Raw genomic sequence first — 26487 nt, 5'->3', positions numbered from 1 at the left:
CACTCGTCCCGCCGCAGGTCCCGCTCCAGCCTCTCCTCGACGGGGCGGCGGCGCTCGGGGCTGCCCGCGGGGGGGCCGCCACCGGCAGAGCCGGGGAGCCGCTGGGCGCCCGCAGCCGGCGGCGGGGCAGCGGTCACGCCCGAGGCGAGACGGCCCCGCGCGGCCTTGGGGCGGGGGGGGGGGGGGGAGGCGGCTCCGGTGGGCGCCGGGGCGGCGCGGTGCGGCCCAGGCCCCGGGGGCGGCCCCGGCCGGCCGGCGGCGGCGGCGGCTGCGCGCGGTGCGGCCGCCCGTCGGCGCGGCGCTGCTGCCCGCGCGGCGGGGCGGCCGGCGGCGGGGCCGCTCTCTGCCGCCTCCCGCGCCCTCTCCTCGCTCCCGCAGATCTCGCGAGAGCGGCCGGCTGGTGGCCGCGGGGGCTGTTGCAGCAGCGGCGGCGGCGGCGGGCGGAGCGGCGGCGGCGCGGGCGGCGGCCGGGGCGGCCGAGGCGGCGGCGCGGGCGGCGGCGCGGGGGCGCCGGGCGAGCGGCGGCGGAGCGGCGGCCGAGGCGGCGCGGCCGGGCGGCGGCGGCGGCGGGCGGAGCGGCGGCATCATGGCGGACAGAGACAGCGGCAGCGAGCAGGGCGGCGGCGGCGGCGGCGGCGGCGGCGGCGGCGGGGGCGCGGCGGGCGCCGGGGGGCCGGGCTCGGGCGGCGGCGGCGGCGGCGGGCCGGGCGGCGGGCTGCAGCACGAGACGCAGGAGCTGGCCTCCAAGCGGGTGGACATCCAGAACAAGCGCTTCTACCTGGACGTCAAGCAGAACGCCAAGGGCCGCTTCCTCAAGATCGCCGAGGTGGGCGCCGGCGGCAACAAGAGCCGCCTGACGCTCTCCATGTCGGTGGCGGTGGAGTTCCGCGACTACCTGGGCGACTTCATCGAGCACTACGCGCAGCTGGGGCCCAGCCAGCCGCCCGAGCTGGCGCAGGCGGCCGACGAGCCGCGCCGGGCGCTCAAGAGCGAGTTCCTGGTGCGGGAGAACCGCAAGTACTACATGGATCTGAAGGAGAACCAGCGCGGGCGCTTCCTGCGCGTTCGCCAGACCGTCAACCGCGGCCCGGGGCTGGGCGCCGCGCAGGGCCAGACCATCGCGCTGCCGGCCCAGGGCCTGATCGAGTTCCGCGACGCCCTGGCCAAGCTCATCGACGACTACGGCGTGGAGGAGGAGCCGGCCGAGCTGCCCGAGGGCACCTCCTTGACTGTGGACAACAAGCGCTTCTTCTTCGACGTGGGCTCCAACAAGTACGGCGTCTTCATGCGGGTGAGCGAGGTGAAGCCCACCTACCGCAACTCCATCACCGTCCCCTACAAGGTCTGGGCCAAGTTCGGCCACACCTTCTGCAAGTACTCGGACGAGATGAAGAAGATCCAGGAGAAGCAGCGGGACAAGCGCGCCGCCGCCGCCGCCCCCGCGGGCGCCGGGGCCGGGGCCGAGCCGCCGCCCGAGGCGGAGGGCGCCGCCGCCGCCGCCGCCGCCGCCGCCGCCGCCGCCGCCGCCGGGCCGCCCGGCGCCCTGCTGCAGGCCGAGGAGCCCGAGGAGGACTGACCGCCCGCCGGCCGGCCGGCCGGCCGCCCCCGCCGCCGCGCGGACAGAGACAGAGACTGCGCCCGCCCGGGCGGGCGGCGGCCGCGGGGAGCGGCGGCGAGCAGACGTCCCCGGCCACGACCCCCCGGGAGCACCCCCCCGCCCGGCAGCCTCCACCGACCGACAGCAACGCCTCCGACCCGCCACCCATCGCTGGATGTTCCTCCACTTTACCCACCGTATCAAACAGTAAGCAGCTGCTAAAACAAAACAAAAAAACAAAACAAAACAAAAAAAAATCAAAAAAAGTAATAACATTATATATGAACTGTGTTTCCTACTTGATTAAAAATATAAAGAACTGAGTGTTTATTTCCCTAATTAACCGAGAACTTTTGTACACGTTTAAGCTATTATTATTAAAAGTGTTTGCAAAAATGGTCAAGATTATAATATTGCTGAATTATATAAAAAAGTCCTTTTCATGTTGAGCTAACATTTGACTTTAGCACAAAAAAAAAAGAGATATTTTAGAACACGTAAAATAATATTTTTAGTTTTTTCTTCTCATTTTGTTACCAAATTTCGAACCTTACATGGAGGTTACTATAGTATATTTGACACCCTATATACCTGTGATTAGAGATGTGTATATATATATGAGGGCTAGGCATGCTGTGTGTCTGAGCTTTGTCTAAATGTTATGCAGAAGTTTGTAGAGTTAAAAGGTACGTAGGTTTAATTCATGCAAGGTAAACAATAAGTGCTCTCTTTTATACAATATGCATTGCATCTGGACCTTAAACATATAAAAATGGTCAGTGAAACTTCTGTGAACATGAAGAAAAATTATTAAAAAAGGCATTTAAATGAAATTTGCTAACTTGTGATTTTTACGTTTGAACCAAAGTTATTCAAATAGTAAAAAAAAAAATATATATATTAAAAAAAAAAAAGAGGAAAAAGAGAGAGAGAAAGTAAAGAATTTCCTCCCATAATATTTTTCTGCACCTGTTTGGTTTACAACTAAGTAGGCGTATTGTCATTATTGTGTATATGAGATGTACTTGTATTGTTCATAATATATTTTTTTTATTATGTGTACTTAAAGTACTTACCTAACGTGCAGCAATTTCCAGTAAACCTGGTTTTGGACAACAGGTAGCAAGTCTTTTCTGTCACCACTGGCACTAGCGCTATCTCCTAAACTTGTAAGAGGTCTGAACCGATACTTTGGTCTGTGCCAGTGCTGTTAACTTCTGTAGGCCTGCTAAAAATCAGTGCAACGCAGTTGTAGAGCGATCCTACTGAGCCATGGGATTCTGAGTTTCGTTTAAAAGTGAAAGCCAAGCTGGTGTTTGTAATGGATTTCCATGTAGCTGTGGTGCTAGCTATTACTGGCTACATACCCGACGAGCGTAGCTGTGACCCTTCCCTCCCCGTGCCAGCCTCCTGTCCAGGGCGCATACTCGTGAGCTCTAGTCGAAGCCTAGGGTAGGGAAACGCAGAGTTTATCCGAACACTAATCTGTCCAGTTGCGTTCTCCAAAATGAAATTCTTTGTAATAATAGACTTTTACAGTTTTTTTTTTCTTTTTAAAAAAAAAAGTTTGTGCTTTTAATTGACTAACTTCTTGCTGCTGTATAGTAAAATATTAATATATTTTTATCATTAAACTGCTGCATGACTATCATCATGACGAGTGAAGAGAAGATGTTATAAAAAAAGATGCCTTAAACAGTAAAAAAGCAAAATATTATTATTTTTTTCTTGGCTGGAATTCAGTAGAAAGCATTTAAGAGAAACTAGGATCTTGTTCCACTCAGAAGTTTTTTGGGATGCAATCCTTTTTCTTAACCTTCTTGGCAAAGTTAACCGTGTCATAGACCTAGCTGTTGTGCGTAGAAGGCACCATCTGTAGGAAGGGGAAGCTGTCGGTGCTTCTTTGCTAATTGTTAAGGACGGAGTTTCAGAAGGGTGGGGAAAAAAAAATCTTTTAAATCATTTTATTTTCTACTGTCCTTTATTTCTATTGAAAATTATAATTACCCCCCCCCCTTTTTTTTTCTTGTTTTGGAGATGTACTGTGAGTGTCAAAACAAGCTGTTTCCATTGTACCATGCATTTCCCTTTAAAGAAGTTTTCTGTTAGTATTAACAGAAAGTTAAATATGAGATGAACGTAGTTAGGTGTTTCTGTTTCTTTAACAATCACTGGAAATGTTTAAAATTGCTTTAATGTGCACTTTCCTATTTCCAAGTAGTAAAATAAGCTTTCAGAGTGCATAATGTGACATTTGAAATGGTTCTCAATTGCATGTAAACATTGTCTAATAACCTGCTTTTTAATCGGAGGGTCTCGATGAGCAGTTTCGTTTATTACTGTTGTACTTCAACTGTGATGTGTACAGGACTGCATTCTCCATGCTGCTAGCCGTAGTTAGGAAATTAATTTGCTTTGGTTTTGCTACTTGATTGTCTCGGTTCTACTGTTTACTACAGTTTTAAAAGTTGTACCGCGGATTGACACCCATTGCTTAGAGTTACAAAAATGTTCTGTGTTATCAGCAATAAGTAGCGCGAGTCAATGAGAACCCAGCAAAGTGCCCTTCCCGACTGCCGAGCTGGGGCGCGGGGCAGTACCGGAGCATCCTCCTCCCCGGGCGGCCGGATCCTGCCCGGGATCCGGCTGGCTCGGGACGTGCACGGGCCGCGCAGCTCCAGCCAAACCACTGCAGCGTGACACCCCTCTGGCAGTTTTGTGAACAGTGTCTGAGAGCTTGTGGTCAGTTTTTGTCTCATTTGTTTGGTTTTTGGGGGCTTTTTCTTTTTTTTTTTTTGTGCGTGTGTTGTCGTTTTTTTTTTTTTTTTTCCTTTTAATGTACATTATATATGTTCTAGGACTTTATGAATTATGATAATGAAAGACTAAATGACTGTAAAGGTTCGTGGGATTTGAGCTTGTTTTGTTTTTGCTTTTCTGTTTGGTGTTTTTGTTTTGTTTTGTTTTGTTTTCTCGGAGGTGCTCGGTACTTTACCAAGGCTCTAATATCTCAGTATTTAAAATAAAGTACATAAAACCCTGTTTAATGTTGGAAGATTAAAGGTATATTTGACCATATGTGTTGTTTTTAAAAAAGACAGTATGCTCAAATGTGCCAAGTTATCTAATTCCTGAGAAGTATGCCTTATATTTTCCTTGGTGATATGCTTTTAAATGTCTTGTAGAATAGGTCCAAGAGCATGATAAAAACTACTTTATAATGACTACGTGCAAGAAAACTTGAAATTCATTGCAATACTGACATTATTTTATTTTAAGTTAAAGGGACACTGTCAAGTAATTTACCGCTAAAATACGACCTCCCTGTAAGTGGTTCTGTACTAACGGAGAAATGTCCTCCGAAGTCAAAGTCTAATTTTTGTTTAAAAAACAAAAAACCAAACAAAAAAAAGTACAAAAACAAAACGAAAAAAAAAAAATAATAAAACCGCTCTGTCTCTGAGAAGTTCAATAAAAAAAAAAAAAAAGAAAAAAAATGAAAAAAAAAAAAAACAAAAACCACCAGCCGCTTGTTGGTTCCTGCCTCTTCTTCGCGGTCCGGCTTGCGGGCTGCTTCGCGGCCGGGAGGCGCTGGGCGGGCGCCGGTGCTGCCCGGTCCCTCCGCGGCCGCGCAGGGGGCGGCGGCCCCAGACCGGGCCGGGAGCGGGTCGGGGCCGGGGCCGTGCCGGGGCCGTGCCGGGGCCGTGCCGGTGCGGAGGGGCGGCGGGGCCCGGGGTCCCGGCGCGACCCGGCCGGCGGCGGCGGAGGGCGTTGAGAGGAGGGCAAGAAATACTTGACAGTGTCGCTTTTCTTGCGCGTCCCTTGCAGGGGGGGCTGAAAGTGGCTGCGCAGCGCAAGCCGCCCCCCGGCTGCCGCCCGCCCCGGCTCCCGGCTCCCGGCTCCCGGCTCCCGGCTCCCGGCTCCCGGCTCCGGGCAGGGAGCTGCGGGGCGCCGGCCCCGGCTCGGAGCTGAGCGAGCGACCGCGTCTTTTGGGAGCAATGACTTTGTTGCCTTGAAAAATAGCACTGTAACCACCTTTTTTTATGATTAGCTGTAGTATGACCTTTGTCCCTTCAAACTATGCAAGCTCTTAAATGTAAATTAGGGATCACTTAGAGATAGTCGGTTATATTCGATCAGATGGCATTCGTGCACTAACTGGAGTATATACAGATAAAGCTATTAGAGTGACTTGTATGCTAACGGCAAAATATACCTACCTATTCTAAAAAATGGCTATTAATATTGTATAACAGGACTGTGGGGGGTCGGGAGGGGATGTTATCTCTTACCTTCTTAAAAGGGGATTTACGACTTTTATAACTGTTTTTTCCATCAAACTTTAATATTTTTGTCAAATTTTTAGGTATTTAATTTGTAAAATAGATTTTACTTTGTACTGGCGTACAGAAAATAGGGATTGATTTAAACTTTTTGAAGCCAAGTGATCAAGTACATTTGTAATAAAAAGTCAATGGATCTATATCAGTTGTACTCACTGTTTTCATTTCTTGTACGTTCTAATGCAGTGGCGCTGTATGTCTCCCAAGGAAAAAAATCGGGGAGGTGGGTGGAAGGAGAAGGCAAAAATGTCAGCATTGATGCTGCAAATTGATGCAGCTTTTCATATGCAAGTGGCCTGGGTTAGTCAGTGGTGATTTGGTCAATATGCATTTTTGCTAAAAACACCGGCACTTTTTCGATAATGGTTTGTGAAAACCTGAAGTTTTTGGCATGTCTTCACTCCATGCTTCTTCCACCTTGATGTAGCTTAGTACCCGTAAACTCAAAAAATGTCCTTTGGGATATGTTTCCCTGGCATTTAAAAAAGAACAGAGCAAAACGAAACTCTGATTTCTTATCAGGTGGTGAACTACAGCATGTTATATTTTTGCACCTGCGCACTGTCTCCCTTCCTCCAAGGTCTGCCACTTTCTTCTTTTCTCTAAGTTGAATGGATTAAACTTTTTATTATTATTATTATTTATTCTTATTTTATTTTAAGTAAAATTTCCACCTGTTTAGACTGAAGAATTCAGAGGATCCAGTGAGTCTGGATCCACCACCTTCCAGAGCACCAACTTAATTTTTCTGTTTGTTTGTTTGTTTGCTTAAAACCTAGACTTCCCGTTTCCTATTTCAGGGCATATACCAAATCTTATTGACTTGTCTGTTCCAGAATTTGTGGGAGCTGGAGTGGAAATCCTGACATTAATGTACAAGAATGCTAAAACAGGTTTACATCATGGGGGACTCTCGTGAAATGTGAAAATTCAGAGTATAACTAGAACCAACAGATTTCCTGATTTTTGCTAGTCTAACATGCAGAAAACGAGTCTCCATTTCTCGTAGGTGAGTTGGAAATAAGACAGTGAAAGCAAATTGCCCCATTACTGTGCATTTTTCATTTTTCTCATTCAAAAACCTACTGCTTCTTACTGGCTCGGATTGCTTTTTTGAGATGTAGGCGTCTGCCTAAAACGTGAGAGAGTTTCACTGTTAAAAGGACACTGTCAATGATTTATAATTTTTTAAATTGCAAATTTTAAATCCTGGTTTGTACCTTTTTTTTTTTTTCTCACTTTGCTTTGCTTTTTGTCGGGCTTATTCAAACTTTCCTTTTATTTTCTTATTATCCTCCTCTACTGCCCGTCCGCTTCATGTTAACTCAGCTTGTGTAATTGAAGGGTCACTGTTCATGTTGATGTTTGTACTATTTTGAAAAGGAGTCGAGCATAGTTTTAAGTTTTTGTGCCAGCCTTTGTATTTCTTGCACATGCACTTAAACTTTTGCTCTCTTGGTTTTGTTCTGTAACATGTAAAGATAGGTGGAAGGATCTGAATTTTTGGTAGCAGAATAGAGAAGCTGACTGCATGCAAAGTGTTGTCAAAATGTTTTGACAAAACTGACAAGGTAAACAAGCTAGTTCCATTTTTATTCTTGATTCCTTAAGCTGTTGCAATCTCCTGTGCCACTTGTAACAATGAAAGATAATTTCAGCCCAGAGTGTTTTTTCAAGCCTGTGGTTCCTTTTACTCTGGTTACTTTCACATGAGTTAGCTCTCTGCACCGCAAAATGTTGTGCGTGGGTTGTGAATGTGGCAAGGAGATGCATATATATAGTTTTAAGCTAGTTAAGGTTAATCTAATGAACTTTCAAAATGATAACATTTTTGAACAGACTGCTTTAACCAGAGCCTAATCTTTGGACCTGAAGCACACGGCATTTTTTCTTTTGAGCTGAATCTCTTGTGTTGAAATTACTGAGAATAATGGGCTGATGGCAAATGAAGAATGCTTCTCTAATTTGGCAGCTGAAGTTCCTGTGCCGGAGTGGGGGAGCCCTGAATGGGCTGTGTGCTTGGCTCAGATGAGTGATGCTGTCTCCCTGCTATCATATTGTTTGTGCCAGATGGTTGTCTTGGGTCCGCTTTGTGAGCTTCTTTTAACCTGCCTTCCCTTCTTTTCTACTTTTTGTCTTTTTGAAGAATTTCAGTTCTCGTTGGAACTGTTTTAGCAGCATCTACAAGTCCAGGGTAAAGTCAGCCTGTGGAGTAGCCGGCCATGCATCCCACTTCCTGCAACGTACCCGCGGGATATCAGGATTTGCTGGGCCACGCGTTGTTTGTAGTTAATGCAAATCTGAGCAACTATAGGTATCACATGGAAGTAAATACCAAATGGCAGTTTTGAGGTGATAACAAAGTTAATCTACCAACGGCGTACTGGATATTTTATTGCAATTTGGATCGTGTAAAAGTCGTTGATGGAGAAATACATGGGAAGGGAAAAGGTGAAGGAGTTTGCATTTCTAAGTGCTCGCCTGCGGGCACGTAGCGATGCTGTTGTCAGTAATGAAGACCCATGCTGGGCTGTGAGCGGGAGGAGGCTGGGGACTCGCTCGGGCACTGAGCCGGGTACAAAGACCTTGTGCTGGGGGACAAGATCCTACTAGCCAGTTAGAGCCGCAGAAGTGGTGTCCTTTCCCGAGCCGTCTGGAAGGTGGGAAAAAGAGAGCTCAGCAGATTCCTGGGGCTTTCAGAGCACGTGTAGTACGACAGGAGGGTTAGGCTGGCAGAAGCGGGTGATTAAGCTATGCGTTGGCTGCATTTGGGATGTTTCAGCGTATACACCGACGTTCCTTGTGGAGAATAGGTGGTGGTGCTTGGAATTCATTCGCTGAGCATCCTGGCCCGCAGGGCAGGTGCAAGCCACGGGCAGAGGGGACGTGGAGCCAAGCGGGACGGGCCCGGTCAGGTGCCGGCAACACGGCTGCTGTGCGTGCCTGGGGCCAGAGAGGCAGCAGTGCTTGTCAGGAGAGGCAGAGCACATCACGCCCGCGTCTATAAAAATAGTAAATAGTTGTGTGGCCCGTTTGAGGCAAAATATCACAGAAGAGGGAGAGTTGAATTCATTTCACAAGGAACGAGGTGTGTTTTCACAGGAAATGTTAGCTGGAGATCAAGTGCGAAAAGATAAAGGACTTCTGACCCTGCTATCTGTTTTTGAGTGTTGACTGATTAAAACAAGACAAAGTGAATGGCTGGATGTTCCTGAACAATGCTTTGCTGTCCCCATTCAGATTGATACCACTGGTGCGCATGTGTCTGGAAGGAGAATCTGGTCCTGAGCTTCTACTCCGGAGAGCCACCAGTCCTTCAAAGATAGATTCCCGCTCAGGCTGGGTTTAGGAAGCGCACGGATGTCGTCTCTTTCCAGATGACATGGAGCCCCCCCAGCACACCTCCCAGGGCAGCAGGGGCTGTGTCTGCATTACCTTGATACCTTAGATCAGGAGCACCCTTGCACAGTCTCCGTAAAAAAAAATCTGAAAAAATCTGAGAAAATCTGAGATGATGAAGTCTCTGTCACCCCTGCATAACGTACCTTGGTTTTGATCATGGAGCAGTCTCAGAGCATGCAAACTGTTTCACTGTGGGTTAAACACAGACAAAACACAAGTCCTAACAACCAGTGGGACCAAGCTGTAATTCGTAGGAGAGTAAAATCCTCGAAACACAGATAATGCAGCTGTCAGATCCTGAGCACCAACCTTTTTGCTGTAGAGCTCCACTTGGCTCATGCGATAGTGATCGCTTGCGTAGACCTAGTCCTAGATCAAACAGGAGACTCTGTCTGTGTAAAGTGCTGGCCGTTTTTGCTCCTTGTTGTTTTGAGGCTCAGCTGGAAGAATGCTTTTTTTTGAGCATCTTCCAGATCTCCTTCAGCAGATAACTCTGTCTTAACTCAGATAATTTTTTGGCTTTGTGAGTTGTCAGTTGGTTTGCTGTCCATCCTGCCTTTAGCTTTGCGAAAATATGTCTTTGTCTTCTCTTCGGCTTAGTACACGTAGGAAACTGAAGTGAAAAGAGGACTGGCTACAATGCTGGTAATGGAAGTTTGTTCTGAGCCTTCCTGGCTGTGGTGCAGTGGTGTTTGTGTGTGTGTTTGTTTGTTTGTTTTGTTGTTTGTTTGTTTGAAACACTATCTTGAAATACGCAGAAAGTGAAGAAAAGCTTAATTCTTTCTGCTGCAGATCAGAGAGGAGAGAGGTTTGGAGTTACAATTGCAGTGTAGAAGGGTGTGCCCCTCTTGGCTGGTGAAAACTTGGAGGGGGAGAGGCTATTACAGGAGCTGATCTGCTGCCCACCATGGGGAAGCCAAAGTTAATGGTTTCTTAAGACGGTTCGACTACTGTTCAAAGAAAAACCTCTCTATGTTGAAATATGCCGGTCAGCGTGTTGACTTCTATGTGGAACTATTTGTAAAGATGACTTTATATGACCGTGTTAACCCAAATGAGCTTGGGTTTCATACTGGACATGGTGAAGGGACCGCTTTTTCAGTCTGCATCGGTGACTGTATTGTTTAAGAGGTTGTGTCATTACTGACATCATCTCAGAGGTTTTGACCATGAGGTGGCACTGCCTCACCGTCAGTCTGTGCAGCTCATGTGCCCTCAGAGGGGTCTCGCACGGCCGCGCTGGGTGTGTGGCCCGTGACTCAGGGTGGGTCAGCACAGGTGCCTGGGGTGCAGGGGTTGGCGAGTGCCAACATCTCTGCAGCACGGGTCTCCAGTGCACAGCTGACCCCGATCCTGTGTTTGCAGCTCCTCTGGGCTGTTGGCCGTGCTGATATTCCCAGGGCTGAGATGAAGATGCAGGCTTCACATGGAGGCTGGAAGAGGTTATATCCGTATAAGCGTAGAATCACAGAATTGTTTGGGTTGGAAGGGACCTTTCAGGTCACCTGGCTCAACCCCCTGCCACGAGCAGAGACATCTTTCACTAGATCAGGTTGCCCAGAGCCCCATCCGACCTGACTTTGAACACTTCCAGAGATGGGGCATCCACAGGGTAGCCTGTTCCAGTGTCTCACCGCACTCATCGTAAATGCGTGCCCGTGGGTAATTCATACTCCTGGGAGTAGAGGGTGGAGAAAACGAGTGGTGGTGGTTTTTCTTTCTTTCTGTCACTGGTGAATGTCTTGATATGTGAGTCAAGCTCAAATCACCAGGTTCTCATGAGGTCTTCAGCACCCTTCAGCCAGTGTCAAGTGTTAGATCTGATCAAAGGTTGGGGGTAAGGGGTGCTTTTTTTCCTTCTACCTCTGCCTGGGTAGAAAGGCATATTGTTGTGTGCCAGAGGGCAGGACAGCAAATGTGCGTCTTGTGCAGTACCTGTCTGGATAGGACACCTCAGGGTATTGTCGTAATTCAAAGGTTAGCCATACTGGTTTGCATATCTTTCTCACCTCCAGGTAGGACTTGCCGTGGTGTTTCACTAAGGAGCATCTTTTATTTCTCTGTGGTCTGTCCTAGTTGCACCATAGTTTGTGAGTGCATTGGAAGCTGTTGGCTCTATTGCTTGTGGTCTCCTAACATTTGAAGCTTGCTTTTCCCAGGCTTGCCTTTTACTCTAGCATTTTATATAGGCAGAGGAGCTCAGACAGGCTGTTCTTTGGGAGCACGTGTCACCTCATCAACGTCAGCTGATCCAAGCTCCTCAAGACTCACGTGAAACCTAAGGATGGACAGCGGGAACTTGGTCTCCAAAGGCCACCTCATGTCTTCTGCATTGGTCCAGCAGAAGCCGGTCCAGCTTTCACATTTATAGGCAAACTGTGAAAGCTTACTGATCTGCCAGTGCTTCAAGAAATCACGGGGCTAGGAAGTGTGCGTAAAGGATTTTGTGAAATCTGGTATTTAAACCTCCCGCTCAAGTGATGATGAGAAGAGCTGGCAATGTAATATTGGCTTATCAGGAACCATGTGGGTAGGTCAGTTTAAGAAAAATTTTGTGTGAACAGCACCAGAGGTTTAGAAGAGAAGCCAGTGCCTTGTCAGGTACAGGGTTATAAACCTAGTCTAAATTTCTTTTCCTTAAAAAAATTATTTAAATAATAAATGGCGTTCATCATAGCCGGGGGCTGATGAAGGACAGCTAGGCAAACCAAGCAGGTCTCTGAGTAAAACAGTAAACAGTAAAACAAAATACTTTGAATTATTTTTCTAGCATTAATAATTCTGAACTAAGCACTGCAAATTAATGTACTTGTCATCTCTGCTTTCATGAATTCAAATAATTTGGTTTGTGGATAGGTCTTTTGACAATGCTGTGTTCAGGAGCTCTTTCAATCTTGCTTAAAAAAAAAAAAAAGTTGTCTTTCAAGCTTCATCTGTCAATAAAAGTCCTGTTAATTGAGTCCTTGCAGGTTTCTGCAAGGGCATATGTAACTTATTTTGTCCAATGAAAGTCTCTAATTGGTGGTTAAAAGTAATTAAAAAAGAATCAGTTAGCAGTCACTCTAAAGATGGACTTTATGTGGTCATAAAGTAAAAATCCTTGCTTTGTTATGGAAATTAAAGAATATCAGTTTAATTGCACTAGGTACAGCACACTGGAGTGCGGAAAGGACACATTTTATAAGTGATTATTTTGTGATAAAATATTACATAGTGCAACAAATGGTGGCACTGTGAGATCCAGAAAGCATCTTGAGACCAGAGTTGTTGAGCTATTGTAGAAGAGGTGGGATGAAATCATTTGCAGGTGGTCATTGTCTGTCCTCACCTCTGTACTGGCTTCTTCGTCTTTTATTTGAGGAAATGTGACTTGTAACTGGACAGGACCAAAGGGGCAATTTATAATTTTGGAAAAGACTTGGTTGAGGAGTTGTTCTCTGCATGTTGAAGAGCTGCCTTCAGAAGCTGGGGAGATGGCTTTGGAAGGTTTGAATGGCAGAGGATTTAATGGTGGGAAATACAGGCTGAGCTCCTGATGATTATGTGGTCCAACTGATGAGTGGAAAAATAGATCTAGGAAGATATCAGAGTGCTTGGGGCAGTCCTGGGGCTGTCATCTTTGCATATGAAAGAAGTTGAAATACTTGAGAATCCAAATTTGGTTGCCTGGGAAGAAGACAGCATATAGGACATGGTGGTACTTCTATCCAAAAGTCTTTATGTGTACCTGAGAAAATTGTAGAAAGGGAATGATAAATAGGTGAATTCTTATTACTTTGTAGTGTAGGCTGTTTTCCACTTCAGCTGTAGTGGAACTAGACTGATGGCACAGAAAGTGGACAGGGTTTTGGGAGGACTGATTAAACTAGCGCTGATGGAAGGCTGAGCTGAGGTGCTGAGCAGGAACACCAGTAACGTGTGACCATTTCAACTGGAGGGCAAGGGGTGAGTTTCAGTGCACACATGGTACGAGGAGCTCGAGAGCAGAGCTGCGTGTGCTGGAAGAGCGACCAGATGTTGGACTGAAGATTTGGATGAGAAATAGGCATGTGGTCAAAACAAGGAAGAAATCTGTATACCAGTGTGGAAATGTGAAATAAAAATAGTCATAGTAGACTGCCCGGCAGTTTTAAAAGACCCTGATATAGCTAGCTTGATTAAAACGTGGTGGGGGGATGATAATGAAAATCAGTAAGATACTGTACTACCTGCCATCAAACTATACAGGATAGGCATGCTTGGTCATAAAGTTGTGAAAGAGCACTAGATTTAAAAGTTCCCATAAAGTCTGAGAGAAAATTGGAATAGTGATGACCACACAGCCAAATCTGTGTTGGAGATAAATCCCCCATTTTAATGAAATAGGGGCATTCAGACATTTTCTATTCCAGACAAGAAAAAGGTTATGGATTTCATGGGTCTTCAGGGAAAACCAGGTTCATACATCTTCATAAACCTGTTGGAAAAAGTAAATTCAATTATGTACGTGCTATCTGGCCAGATCTTGGAAGGAGCTGGCTAACATTTTGGTGAACAAAGATTTTGGTTTACTTAAAGTATCATTTATTGTAACAGCCTGTTGTAGAGTTAGCCTTGATTTAGGACTAAAACATAAGAACAGGTTCAAGATATAATTACAGCTGAATCATTAAATAGCAGTGACCACAGTACAATTACAGGTTCAGCATCCTCAGGGGTGGAAGATTCTTTACTAAAAATGAGTCTTGTGTTATAAAACTTTGCAGAGGCAAATATCAGAAAAGTAAAATTCTTAGTGACACAGACTTGTCATGAAGGAGCTTCGGAGTTGAAGTGTAAAGCAATCCAGTAAAGTAGTTACAAAGAAAGGGACTTCTGGAGCCCAGCAACACTCTTTAAAAGACAGAGGTCCAACTCTAATGAAGTGGACTGAAAGAGCCATGTAATCTTTCATAGTGGGTAATTTGTGATCTGGAAATTAAACAGTGTAGGAGGGGCTTTGAGGAACTGGAAGCCTTAGGGAATAAATGTTATTTTAAGTCTATCAGAGAGAAGGCTGGGGAGAAAATTGGAGCATGCAGGACTTCACACAGGTAATTTTCTGCACTACTTCGTATTACTTAAGTGACTTCTCAGCTTTGTTCTGGAGCACAGGGCATACTGGTGAGCCCAACTATCTGTCATCTGGTCCTTTTGGATGAGCCTCTCTCTGAAACTCAATCATTTGAGGCAAAGATTGTGGAGCAAAGAAATAAGTGTAAGTGGAGGAGCAACAAGTGTACCTGTACAGGAGTTTTAAAAGAGCTGGAGTCTGAAACACTGAAGTTACTAGCAAAAATAGGGACTGTTGAAAAAAATAGCTTGGTATTTTCCATAATTAGATAACATCCTAACGTCAGATTATTATTATTTTTAATTAAAATGTTAAGCAGGGCACTGGGAATTGCATATCTGCAGTTTGAGAAGGAGTAGCTGAACTAGTATCGCACTTTGTGTATGATAGGTTGAAAGCAACATACTTTCTGCAAGGAAAGGATCTTTGAACACGTTGGCAAACATCAGGAGGCAGAGAATCAGCTGATTTTTATTTGGATGTTTTAAAAGTTTTTGGCTGAGTCCTCTCAATAAGGTCTTAAAAATTATGTTTGGAACAAGAAGAGAAATATCATGGATGCTGCCTTTTGCTACAGCTGATGTTGATCACTTGGACAGTACAAGGTAGAAAGAAGTCTAGTTTGAGATGGAGACTGAAGGTTTCCTGGGCTTGGAGGCAGGTCTACTTCTTGAGTAGATCTGCAGTCTTTGAGCAAGCAGGTTTCCTCTGGAAAATGCTGATTCACCAGAAACAAAGTTGCAGGGTGAAGAGTAGATTTTTCTCTGGACTTTTCTGGTGAGCACATCTAGGTCAAAGTCTGGTTGGCCAAAGAGGAGACACAAGCGCAGAATACTTGGCAGCATGACATCTAGATTCTACCCCACTGACGGCCCCAGTTTAAATCTCTACCCTGAGCTCAGTTTGCAGGCCTGCCACATCCCATAGCATGCCTCAGCAACGAACAGGTCTGGATGCATTCATTTTTCTTTTGTTTTTAACAACAACAAAAAACTAACAGGCGTTGGTTTTGACAATGGGCAGAAGGGCTAGGTGAGGAGAGAGAGGTCTGCAGGTCTCATCTAGCTCCATGCTTGAGGTTGTCCATGTTACGTATGCATGTGTGAGTCCTATGCTGTCTCACTCCCAAGGGACCCAGGAGGAACTGTAATGAGCTGGTGTGAGCTAGAGCAACCCTTTGCTGCTCTACCTTAGTTTAAGGCTTCTTAAATGTCTAAAGGTCACAGTGAATCCTCTTGCTTTTACCGCCTTCCCTGTCTTCAGTAAGTCATGGCAAGTGCTGTGCTAAGTCAACGGGTGTTGTGATAGGAGCCGGTTAACAGCAGGCTTACCTCCAGGCCCGCTGTTAAAACTACTATTTAAAGGTATGAATTGGTGACTGAAAGCACGGAGAGGTTGGTTCATACCAGTGAAGTGGCTGCACTGCAGCTGGACGACGGCAGGGAGAGTTCAGGGGGGCATTCCTGCACCAAAGCTGGGTGCAGGCAGTATGCGGCAGCGGGGACTGCCCTCTGCAATGTAAGGCAATAGACAGAGAAAAAAATAATAATGCTCCAACAATATTGTTGGGCTTTAAATGATTTGCTCATTTGGGAGTAAGAGTGTTTTTCCCTCAGCATCTGATTTTGGGTAGCAAAAGTAAATGAACCAAAGGTGTATAAAGTGCCATAGAAAATAACTATGTTTTACAGATTTACGTGCTAAGATCTTAGAGGCTGCTGTGTTTGAACTCATAGGTAAAACAGTTCGTTAGATTTCCAAGATGTTCCTCTGCTGTTTTCCCGTGGTAAGCTGGCAGTTGTCACTGATACAACCTTTGTTCCCCTCCGCTAGAAATACCAGTTTCATTGTATTGCTCAATTCTAGTGAAATGCTATCAGCTGACTTTGAAGTACACAGTATAAAAATGTTGTAGTATGCTTGCATGATAGCTATTTGATGTAAGAAAATGCAAAATCTCTCGTGCTCTCTTTTTAGGAATTTGGGCTTTGAGTTTCATTGGGGAGTGCTGTATGTACCCAACTGCATGGGATCAGGCCCACCTTTTTAAAAAATGTATTTCACATCTGAGATTAGAAATGTTCCAGAAGACAAATCACAAGAAAAAATTGTCTGTTCCATGCTCAGATGGTATTAGTGACTTGTACTAAAGGCTGTCCATCCACACAGAAAACTGCACGGCTGCTTCTGTTTTAACTGCTGTCAAAGGTCTAGCATTTTGGTAATAGTATTTTTTTCTAAATGTACTGAGTATACTTGCCTTTAAATCCTTCTAGGTACAGATAATTACCATTGGTATTCTATAAATTAGCTCTATACTAGCATTCACATTGGACTAGGCATAATATTCTAGGCCAAATATTTTCAAGTCAAAGATGACTTGAAAAAGGAAAACGAACTTATAACCTTTTATGTGGTTCTGCCCCACATAGCGGTGGGCTGGTTTATTTGTAGAAGTATCAGCAGTGCTACATTGGTCTTCCCTGTTTTACTTTCTGTGATTCTCTGCAGGAGAGCCCAAATAGGTAGACTGGAAGCCCACTCTGCTTTTAGTTAAAAGTTTTTACCTGCAAGATACAGATTTATATTTTTCCATCCTTTTGGAGACACTGAGATATTGTCATGATGAGGTCCATGGTAATACTTAGATAAAGTAGGCCATAACAGAGATAATGCATCTTTTTATTTTTTTTAAATTTTGCTGCCAATCGGTTATCTGAGCTTTTTTCAATGTAAAATGTTAAACTGTTTGAAAAATCACTCGTCTGTTGGATACTACTCCTTCCTATACCATAAATCCAGTTAGGCCTGATTATTTGTAGTCTTCCAGACAAGGTAGACAGGATATGAATTCCCCAAATCAAAAACTGTCCACGGTGAGGGAAGGAAACCCTTATTCTCAAAGCAGCACCCCTGGGCCCATCTTGGACGCTCTGGGTTACCCATACCCGCGCTTCTCTGCTCCGGGGGACCTCTCGGAGCAGCGCAGCCCACGGCAGGGATGGCTGAGGTGGGGGCAGGCCGAGCTGTTGCAGGGTGGGACAGAGGTCCTGTCCCGCGGCAGTGCCCTGCTCAGGCAGAACGCACACAGTCCTGGGGCTGGGCTACCGGGCGGCTTCTGGCAGGCTTCTGCGCACCAGGCACGGGCAGTCCCAGGGCTACCGCGCTGCTCGTACCAGCCCTGCACCAGCGCTGCGTCTAGCATACATCTGACCTGTCGGTCCCAGGGAAGGTAAATCAGGAGTTTTTCCGGTCAAGAGAATACAACAAAAGTGACACCGAGTCCCTGGAGAGAGGTGTTTCCCTGTGGTAGTGACAGCCGCTCACACCTGCTTCTTTTCAACCATGACCCATGGTTCAGTTCTGCTGGGTTTTTAGCCATCTTGACCTCATGTTTGCAAATATTATTGGTAATATAATGCTATATGTACAAATGTCTGTGTGGCTCATGTATGTTTCTGTGGTTCAAATCAGCCACAGAATTCTGGAATTTCATTGTACTTTGGTTAAATGTTGGACTTTTAACTCTTCTGTATGGCTTCTTGATTTCTCTTGTCCAATGTGGACCAACTCTATTTTTGGAAATAAATAAGCATGTAAATAAAATGAATGGGTTTATGCCACTTACAAGAAAATGCTTTATTTGAAATATACACTCAGCCTTGTATATTTTATGGTATCTCAAGGAGTGGATGACCTGTGAAAGATTAGAGGCTGAGGTGAAAGCAGCCTTCGTGGTGAGATACCATATTATGTACAAATTCATTTCCAAGCGGTTTTAGTCTCCCAAGCTGCCAAACACTGTAGGGTCGTGGGGTGAACAGCAGTCTCATGGAGGAGGGGGGGAGTCCAGAAAGCGGCACGTAGTTTGAGAGGAGTAAAGAAAAGAGACCTGGTTTTGCGGTACACACACGGCTTCTGGTTTGAGGTGTCCATGTCAACAGTCGCCACCAAGTGCAGGGAGTCCAGGGCCAGCTCTTGGCCCCTGCCCGCAACACAGTCCCGTGGCACATCCCAGTGGCGCCGGGCGCGTGGAGAGCAGGAGCACAATGACGTTTTTTTCTTCTCCATATAAACCAATATTTACCAGTAATCCTGTGTTTCTGTTTTTGTTTTTTGGCAGACTTTTACCAGTAAATATCGGTTTATTCCTGAAACCAGAAGCCCTAAACATACCTTTGTTTATAAGGTCAGTTGCCGTTTTGTCTCTCTTGTTCCCCGCTTCCCCCAGTACAAACCGGCAGGTGATTGAAAGGTACCAAGCTTTCTTTCTAGTTTTCCTGCTCTGCAACTCTGGAAATGGAGCCCACGAGACCTAGAGCCTTCGCTTGGTAATGTAGACCTAAGTTTACAAATTATTATTTAACATTTTAAAGTCTACTTTCAAGGACAGAGGTGTTCCTGTCTGCCTGGTATGGGACTGATACAAACTCCTGCAGATGCATAAAGTGGTTCACCTTCCCAGAACCTGTGGGCAGGTGTCTCACAAGCATCTTCAGGATTGGGCTTGGAAACTAATTATTCCAAAAGTATACGCTGCAAAATGACTTCTCTGTTTTACAGTGAAGAGGATGGGGGTAGGGAAGGGTGGGAACAGAATATTGATATCATTTTTTCCTGATTTTTTAAAATTTTTTTTTCTATTTTCTGCTAGAAAGCAAGGCTTCTCTATCGTAAAGGAAGCATAAAGTGGGAAGGAGGGAGAGAATTTGAACATTGCCCGTCCTAAACTAGTTGTAAACTCTTCCCCGAAGGCTGAGAGAAAAGGCAGGTGAAAGGTCTGATCCTTAAAAGGACATTGCTAGGTATTTGGGACTTCAAAAGCAGCTGGCATTTTTAATGACTGCAATTGATTTAGGTAATTTTCAGAATTTTTCAAGACAAATCAACTTGGGAGAGTTGAAGCCTCCCTTTTTTCTAAGTATTTGCAACCCAAACACAACCATATTATGCTAATAGTTGAGAAACAGTGAAGCTGATAAGAATAGAAAATGGGTTGACTGCACAGTCCCAGCAAATTTTTTTCTTTTGAATAAACAATCTGAAAAAAAAAAAAATCAAAACCACCCTAAGCCGAAAAAATGCAACCTCTCCAAAAGCAAGCCGTACAGACTCTCAGATGCTTAGTGTGGTTTTATCATGCATAGCTGGCAAGAACATTTCTGGTATAGCTGCAACCTAACTATGTCCCTTTAAGGCTAACTTCATCCCAGTGAAACAAAAGATGAGGTTTCGCACTGCAGAGCAGATCAAAGCTCCTGCAGCTGTAGTTGGAGTCCATAATGATGGGAGTCTTCCAGCTGTACACTCTGAGCTGAAAACTACCTTTCCTCCCCTTTTGCAGCCTGTGTGGTTCTGATTGCTGGCAGTTCTGTAATACAACTTTAATCTGAGCAGTTGAGGCTGGTCCCACCTTATCTTCAGACGTCTTGCGGAGGACTCCTGTTACCAGTTTGGTACTCAAAAGCTACACCCCACCATGAGAAGTCACTTATTTTTTAAAAGGCAGTGATAGATTACCCTCTCTAGCTCTAATGGGAAAATTATATTGCAATGCAACTTTATAATAAATTGTTCGTATATTCATAATTCTGTGGCAATCCCAAATTGGAGAACAGATCTGTTAAAGGTATATATTAGTCTAGATTTTTTCTTATTGTAAATACTGTAATTTTATAATACTGTCAATATTTTATTAACTTAGAAATATTTAACAGAGTTTAATCTATGGTAGTTGATTTATTTATAGGTTTATGTTGCAGCCAATATTGAATTGCATTCTAATGTAAGATTAACTTTAAGTATGTATACGTTGATTTAATATATCATTGGAAAGATTAAGAATAGAGAAAATTCTCACTCTTAATCTGTAATATTTATCCCCCGATTCCTGGCTCAGAATTCTCTAATGAAATATTACAAGCTTTCAAAAGCTCATGAAGATAACAATTGAAGTTGAATCATGTCATTTGAAAACTTGAATTTTGAAATGTACCTGGCTTTTTCGCCCTGTTTGTAGTGAACACAGTTGCTTCAATATCTAATCTATATAGTACGGAAGTCTTTATTTTGAGCAAAGGGACACTCTCAGATCAATCTTTGCTTCTTGTTTCATGAAGAAGAAAAAAAAAAGCAAAACTCACCCAGTGCTTGTGCGTTAATTCCTTCTTAATCACAAGGTAAAATTCCTTTTTTTGTTGGATTGTTTATTTGGCTTAAAGCATTCCCAGGGCACCTGCATCCCGGAGCCACGCAGCCCGGCATGGAGATGCAGGCAGCCAGCAGGACCCTGCCCCAGCCGCAGCACGCAGGGTCCCTCCAGCCCAGGTGAAGGCTTGGTGCCATCCTTGCCACATACTGCAGACAGATTTGGTCTCTGGCACTGGTTATAATCTTAACTTGGCAAGGTGGATAAAAGTGTGCTAAATGTCTAAACCTTGCCCTTTTTCGATCAAAGTTTCTCTTCACAATTTTTTTTTTTGTGTGTGCATTTTCTGTTTTTTTTTTTTGTTTTTTTTTTTCATGTATATATATTTTAGCCTGATAGTGTCCCTTTGTCTGTATAAAGATGTTCACTTTCTTGAAAAATAAGTACAAGTTATTTTCTTTTTAAGACGGGGGGAATTCATCTGTAATATGTTTGCAACATAACATGCATAAAGATACCAAAAATATATCAAGGGTTTCATGAGAGGTTTTTGTTTGTTTGTTTGTTGTTTGTTTGTTTGTTTTTGAGTGTAAAAGTTAATCTTTATTAGAGATGTGCCAATCTATACTGCTTTATTGTAGTGTTGTTATATTTAGGCGTTTCAGTTAACTTACAAATATATACTGTAACAGTATACTTTGTACAGATTTATTTAAAATTTATTTGAAAACTGAAATAAATTAGGCAGAAAATAAAGATATTTATTTTTCATTTGACTATGTAAGAAGGTATCATTTTTTTGATTTTAGTGCACTGGTGTACCAAGCCTCAGAACCACTGCTTTCTTCAGTTCATAGGATGCTTTCCAGAGACTGTGGATATGTGTATGTGTACTGTTATATTTATAAGTAAATGCCAACAATGGAGTTCATTGCTTTTATACATCCCAAAGAGAAGTTCTCCACCGTTTATTTTCTGTTTTCTGACCGAAAAGGCATGTGCTTTTGAACAGTGTCGTTGAAAGTTCTGCCATCCCACTTTCACATCAGCTTATGCCAATACCAGGATGGGAGGATTTGCCTGCGTACCTTTCCTAATACACCACATTCACCAGTGGCATCGGCAGGGAGCAGTTCAAACGTGTGTCCTTTGGGTTTTGTGTAAAGCAAATGCAGAACAAGAAAAATCAAGATGTTAAATTCATTAGAAAACAAATTCCTTATTGTACAGTAGTATGGAAATCTCTAGTCAACATGCCATTAATAATAGATTCTTATTTTTGAATGATCTATTTAAAAGAACAGCAAGCATTGTATTTGCTAGTAAATCTGAAGTGTTTACATGGAACTACTAAATAAATTATTTGATCTAAGATGGCTCTCATCAGTGCTGATTTTTAATGCTGAAAATTAATTTTGGCAGATGCTTTTTTAGTTTGTGCTGTTCTTTAAAATCTTCCAGAGCAAAATTTTTAATGTGCATCCTTTTGTTTTAAGTTAGGTTCTGAGGAAGACGCAAAACATACACTTCCCTGCGAGGTCTGACAGGGGTGCCACCTAACGTTTTCCAACACTCTCCGCATCACGATGCTGTCCTTTTATATGCCAGACAAATGACTGTATTACCTAAACAGAGCAGGATGCTGTGAACTGAAAGCCCTGCAGCAAATGGTACTGCTTAGCTACAGTTTTCACCGCTCTGAGTCCAGGTGTTTGTATATAGATAGATTTTTTTAATTATTATTATTATTATTCAGCAGGAAGTGGTAGGATAGAGGCAAAACACTATTCGTCAAGGTAACAAGTAGTCCAGTTCGGTTCGGGGCAGGCTCAGCACACAGCTCGTGGTTTGCTTTATTTATTTTTATTTTTTTTCTGCAGGAAAGCCCCGTGCTCCAGGCCCACAGACGCTGTCAGAGCTGGGGCAGGACGAGGTTGTGGCCGGCCGCGCTGCTCCGCAGCCCGGGCAGGGGCTGGTGGCACGGAGCCGCCCTGCCTCAGCTCCCGGCTCCGGCCCCGGCGCCCAGCCCGCACACGGGGGCGCGCTGGCTCCTGGCTGGAGGTGGAAAGCAGCTGGAGTGAAGTTAGTGAGAGGCCCCGTGAAAGGAGCAGGCAGGACTAGCAGGCAGTCCTTGCAAATGCAGAGTCTGACCACACCGTGGCCCCCTCTCAGCACGGCATTCATTTGTTCTTTATTAAGCGTTGAAAACTGACAAAACTGAAACCACATAGTGCAGTCTATCCCCGTATTTCTCATTTTCCAGACTTTCTTGCACAGCATACGAAGCCACATCATGTTTAATATAACGCTCTCAGCACTAGGTTCTTGTTTAGAAAAACCCATCTAACATTTACATTAAACACTATTTGAATTTTTTTTGGAAATGGATTTTACGCTTTGTATCCAGGGCAGGATTCCCATCCTCCCCTCGGTGAGCTCATGTGGAGGCTTCTCCCCTTACATCCTCACACTTGCAGGAGATGTGACTCCATTCGGGAACAGCATACACGGACCCATTCCACATGGCCCCCCGCTCCCTAGCCTGCAGAGCTGGGCCCCACTTGCCCCTGCTGCTTTGGAAATATTCCTGATCCCCATCCCCTGTCCCCTGTGCCTGCAGTTCAGTCCCAGGTTGTCACAAGCCCTTCGTCCCCAGCTGCTCTCCCACCAGCACAATGCACCATGCACTGTGCTGCTTCAGTTGGAAATAATTCTGACCTCTACCTATTTTTCTGTATAGTACATTTTTATGCACTTCTTCTTATATGAGAAATAGCATGTGATTATGAGCAGCATATTCCTAGTAATTTGCTTTCTGGTTTGGGGGAAATTGAGCATACCAATAAAATGTCTACGTTTGTGTGAGTGACATAGGGAAACTTATTTGGGACAGATGTTTCACCAGGTTGATACCTATCAGCACTGAGCAATAGATGGTGCTTCAGAAGAAGTTGGAAACAGCTCTCACACACCCACACCCACACCCACACCCCCACACCCACACACCACCACCACCACCACCCCTCCATTTTAGCATGAGAAATTACAAACATAGCTCAGTAAATAATTCAAACCACTGCTGAGATTCACAGCTGTAACAATGCTTTAACACAGAGGCCAGCAGGCAAGAAGGCAGATGGGCCGACCTGCTCCGGTGAAGTGCCACAGCTCACATCCCACTCCCTCTGATGGCTCTTGTTCTCATTTTAATGCTTAAAACAAAATGCAGATTAAAACATCAGACAAAACCAGTGATAATAAACTTGTATTTTTAGTAATGGTTCTCATTCATTTTTGACTGGTGGGGCAGTGCTTGAGTAACTTTAAACCTCCTCATATGATGCGTCTTGCCAGTCTTGAAACACATTGGCATTTCCTAATGTGATTGAATCATAGAGTCACTGAATCATGGAATATCCTGAATTGGAGGGGACCTGTGAGGATCATCAAGTGCAACTCCTGAGTCTACACAGGGCAACCTAACAGTTAAACCATACATGCTTCTTGAACATTCGTGGTGCCCTGAATATGTCCCTGGGGAGCCTGTTCCAGTGCCCAACCACCTTTTTGGTGAAGAACCTTTCCCTCACACCCAGCCTGACCCTCCCCTGTCCCAGCTCCATGCCATTCCCTCGGGTCCTGTCGCTGTCCCCAGAGAGCAGAGCTCAGCGCCTGCCCCTCCGCTCCCCTCGTGAGGGAGCTGCAGGCCGCCATGAGGCCTCCCCTCGGCCTGCTCTGCTCGGGGCTGAACAAACCAAGGGACCTCAGCTGCTCCTTATAGTCTTGCCCTCTAGAGCCTTCACCATCCCCATAACCCTCCTTTGGATGCTCTCTAATAGTTTTATGTCCTTCTTATGTTGTGGAGCCCTTTTGGGCTGCACACAGTACTTGAGGTGAGGCTGCACCAATGCTGAGTAGAGTGGGACAATCACTTCTTTGGACCAGTTAGCTTTAGTGCACTCAGTGCACCCCAGAGTACGTTTGGTCCTTTTGGCCGTCAGGGCACTCTTGACTCATATGTATCTTATCATTAACCCAAACCCACACGTCCCATTCTGAAGAATTGATCTCCAGACATTTGTCCCCCAACCTTTATGTACATCCAGCATTATGCTGTCCCAGGTGGGCGGCCTGACACCAGCTGCCACTCTGGTCAGGAGGGGGCTGCAGGAGGAACAGAAGCATGGCTGATCCACCTCCTCCCATCCAGGGCCGGGACAGCAGCAGCTTCCAGAAGCGGCCCAACAGTGACAGCTGCCTCCAAACCTTGCATTGAGACCTAGCTGGCAGAGCAGTAATTTGCCCAAGAATGGTCCACGTATTGGAGCCATCAGCTCATCTTGCTGTTAGTACTTCTCCATCTCACCAGCCCACCTGAGCTGCCTGTGCCTTTTCCCAGCCATAGGGAGCACTGGATGCAGACGGTCACGCACAGGTCTCTGCCACTAACAAATGTATTGGCAGTCCTGACGCAGATCAGAAGAAACTCTTTACACGTCACACCATTTGCCCCAGAAAACAAATCATTTCCAGATGAGGCTGCTCATCTCAGTCATGCAGAAGAACCTGCCTTAAATATCTCTCCCAGGCAGTGCTGTGGGAAAGCACCTGCTACTAGCTTCTCACAGCTGTACAGGCAGAGGGGCAGAATGCCCTTCTGGTGGTGATGAGAACTATTGGTGGCCTAATGTCATTGCTGGGTTCCCGTGGGAGCAGGAAGGGCCACTTTACACAGAGACCAAGGAGGCCCTGGTGTTAGGGGCTCTTTGAAACTTCTGAGTGTGGGAGGTCAGATTTATCTCCAACAGTGAGTGATACTCACAATCTCCCTCGCTTTGCTGATGAGTATACCTATGCCAAGATAATACCATTCAACTGGAAGATCAGGTCACTCTTCAACAACAAAAAAACCACCTCTAGCAGGAACGCCAACAACTTTCCTTCTGGCTGGTGGTATCCCCCCACCCTCAGACCATTTCCCTTGGAAGAGGAGAGTTTTTCCTCCCAATGCTGAGGTGCTCTGGCTCAGACCTTGGGGACAAGCCCAGCAGGAGACTCCAGCCCAGCAGCCAGAGCCTCTGGCCTTGCTTCGTCCTGGGCAGCCAGGATGCCAGCTTCATGGCTGCTTCCTGCAGCAAAGCCAGGAGTGACAGTTTCATTCCCTGAGGCTTCCTTTAATTCCTTGTACTTGCTGCATTAGAGTTCCTTGAGTTTGTTTTTAGCCTGTAGCTCGATGGTTTCTCAGCAAGCCTCCACTTCTTTGTGATGGAATTAGTAATAACGGATACAGGAACAGCAAATAATCATTCAAGAAATATCAAATAATCATTTAATAAAGATGAAACAGTAAATATCAGCTTAATTTGCTTTACATAGAAAATGATTATTACATTGTTACCTGCTTGCACACCTACCAGCAGCAAAAAAAGAAATTGACAGGTTTTCTATTATTTTAATAAAAGCTTGCAGTATTAAAGCCCTTCCATAAATATAATTCAAGGTGTCACACATGGCGTACTGGGAAACTTAAGAATCCTGATGCCTTTAGTGAGGAGAGAAGAGCTGACCTGAGCTTCTCTCCAGATACTTTCATAGAAGTGGTTTCTGGTAGCAGATGAATCTTGCAGCAAAAAGTGTAGAAAGAGACAGAGGTCTGAAGATGGCAGTGCCAAGGACTTGCCTAAGATATGTCTGAGCAAGTGATGTTGGAGAGGCTGTTGCCTGAGACCTGAAGATTGAACACTGAAACTCGGTGTTGTTGCACTGAAGGTGTGGGTGAATGTTTCCACACCCTTTCTGAAGCCAGAGAAAATGATATCTGTGGCTTTACTAAGGTCTAAGCATTTATGAACCTGAAGATCCGTTGGAAACACCATCATATGTGGAATAACAAAAATACACCTGA

General features: G+C 45.2%; 1 protein-coding gene across 18 annotated transcripts; it reads left to right on the top strand.

Annotated features, from left to right (window-relative positions):
• Positions 1–586: 586 nt before the first annotated feature.
• PURA (purine rich element binding protein A) lies at positions 587–21951 on the top strand (the record flags this gene model as incomplete). Of its 18 annotated transcripts, XM_083798672.1 has the most annotated exons (4): positions 587–1804; positions 18558–18623; positions 18710–18765; positions 19779–21951. In XM_083798672.1, the coding sequence occupies one exon, from the start codon at positions 587–589 to the stop codon at positions 1574–1576; it is 990 nt and encodes a 329-aa protein (XP_083654798.1). In that variant the 3' UTR covers positions 1577–1804; positions 18558–18623; positions 18710–18765; positions 19779–21951. The 18 variants fall into 18 exon arrangements, with proteins under 18 accessions (XP_083654798.1, XP_083654799.1, XP_083654797.1 ...); XM_083798673.1 differs by lacking the exon at positions 18710–18765 and having other exon boundaries at positions 21392–21951; XM_083798671.1 differs by lacking the exon at positions 18710–18765.
• Between the last annotated feature and the right edge of the window lie 4536 nt (positions 21952–26487).

Source organism: Anser anser (genome assembly GCF_964211835.1).
Source record: "Anser anser genome assembly, chromosome: 14".
Lineage (NCBI taxonomy): Eukaryota > Metazoa > Chordata > Aves > Anseriformes > Anatidae > Anser > Anser anser.
This window is presented reverse-complemented; position numbering and strand designations above follow the sequence as displayed.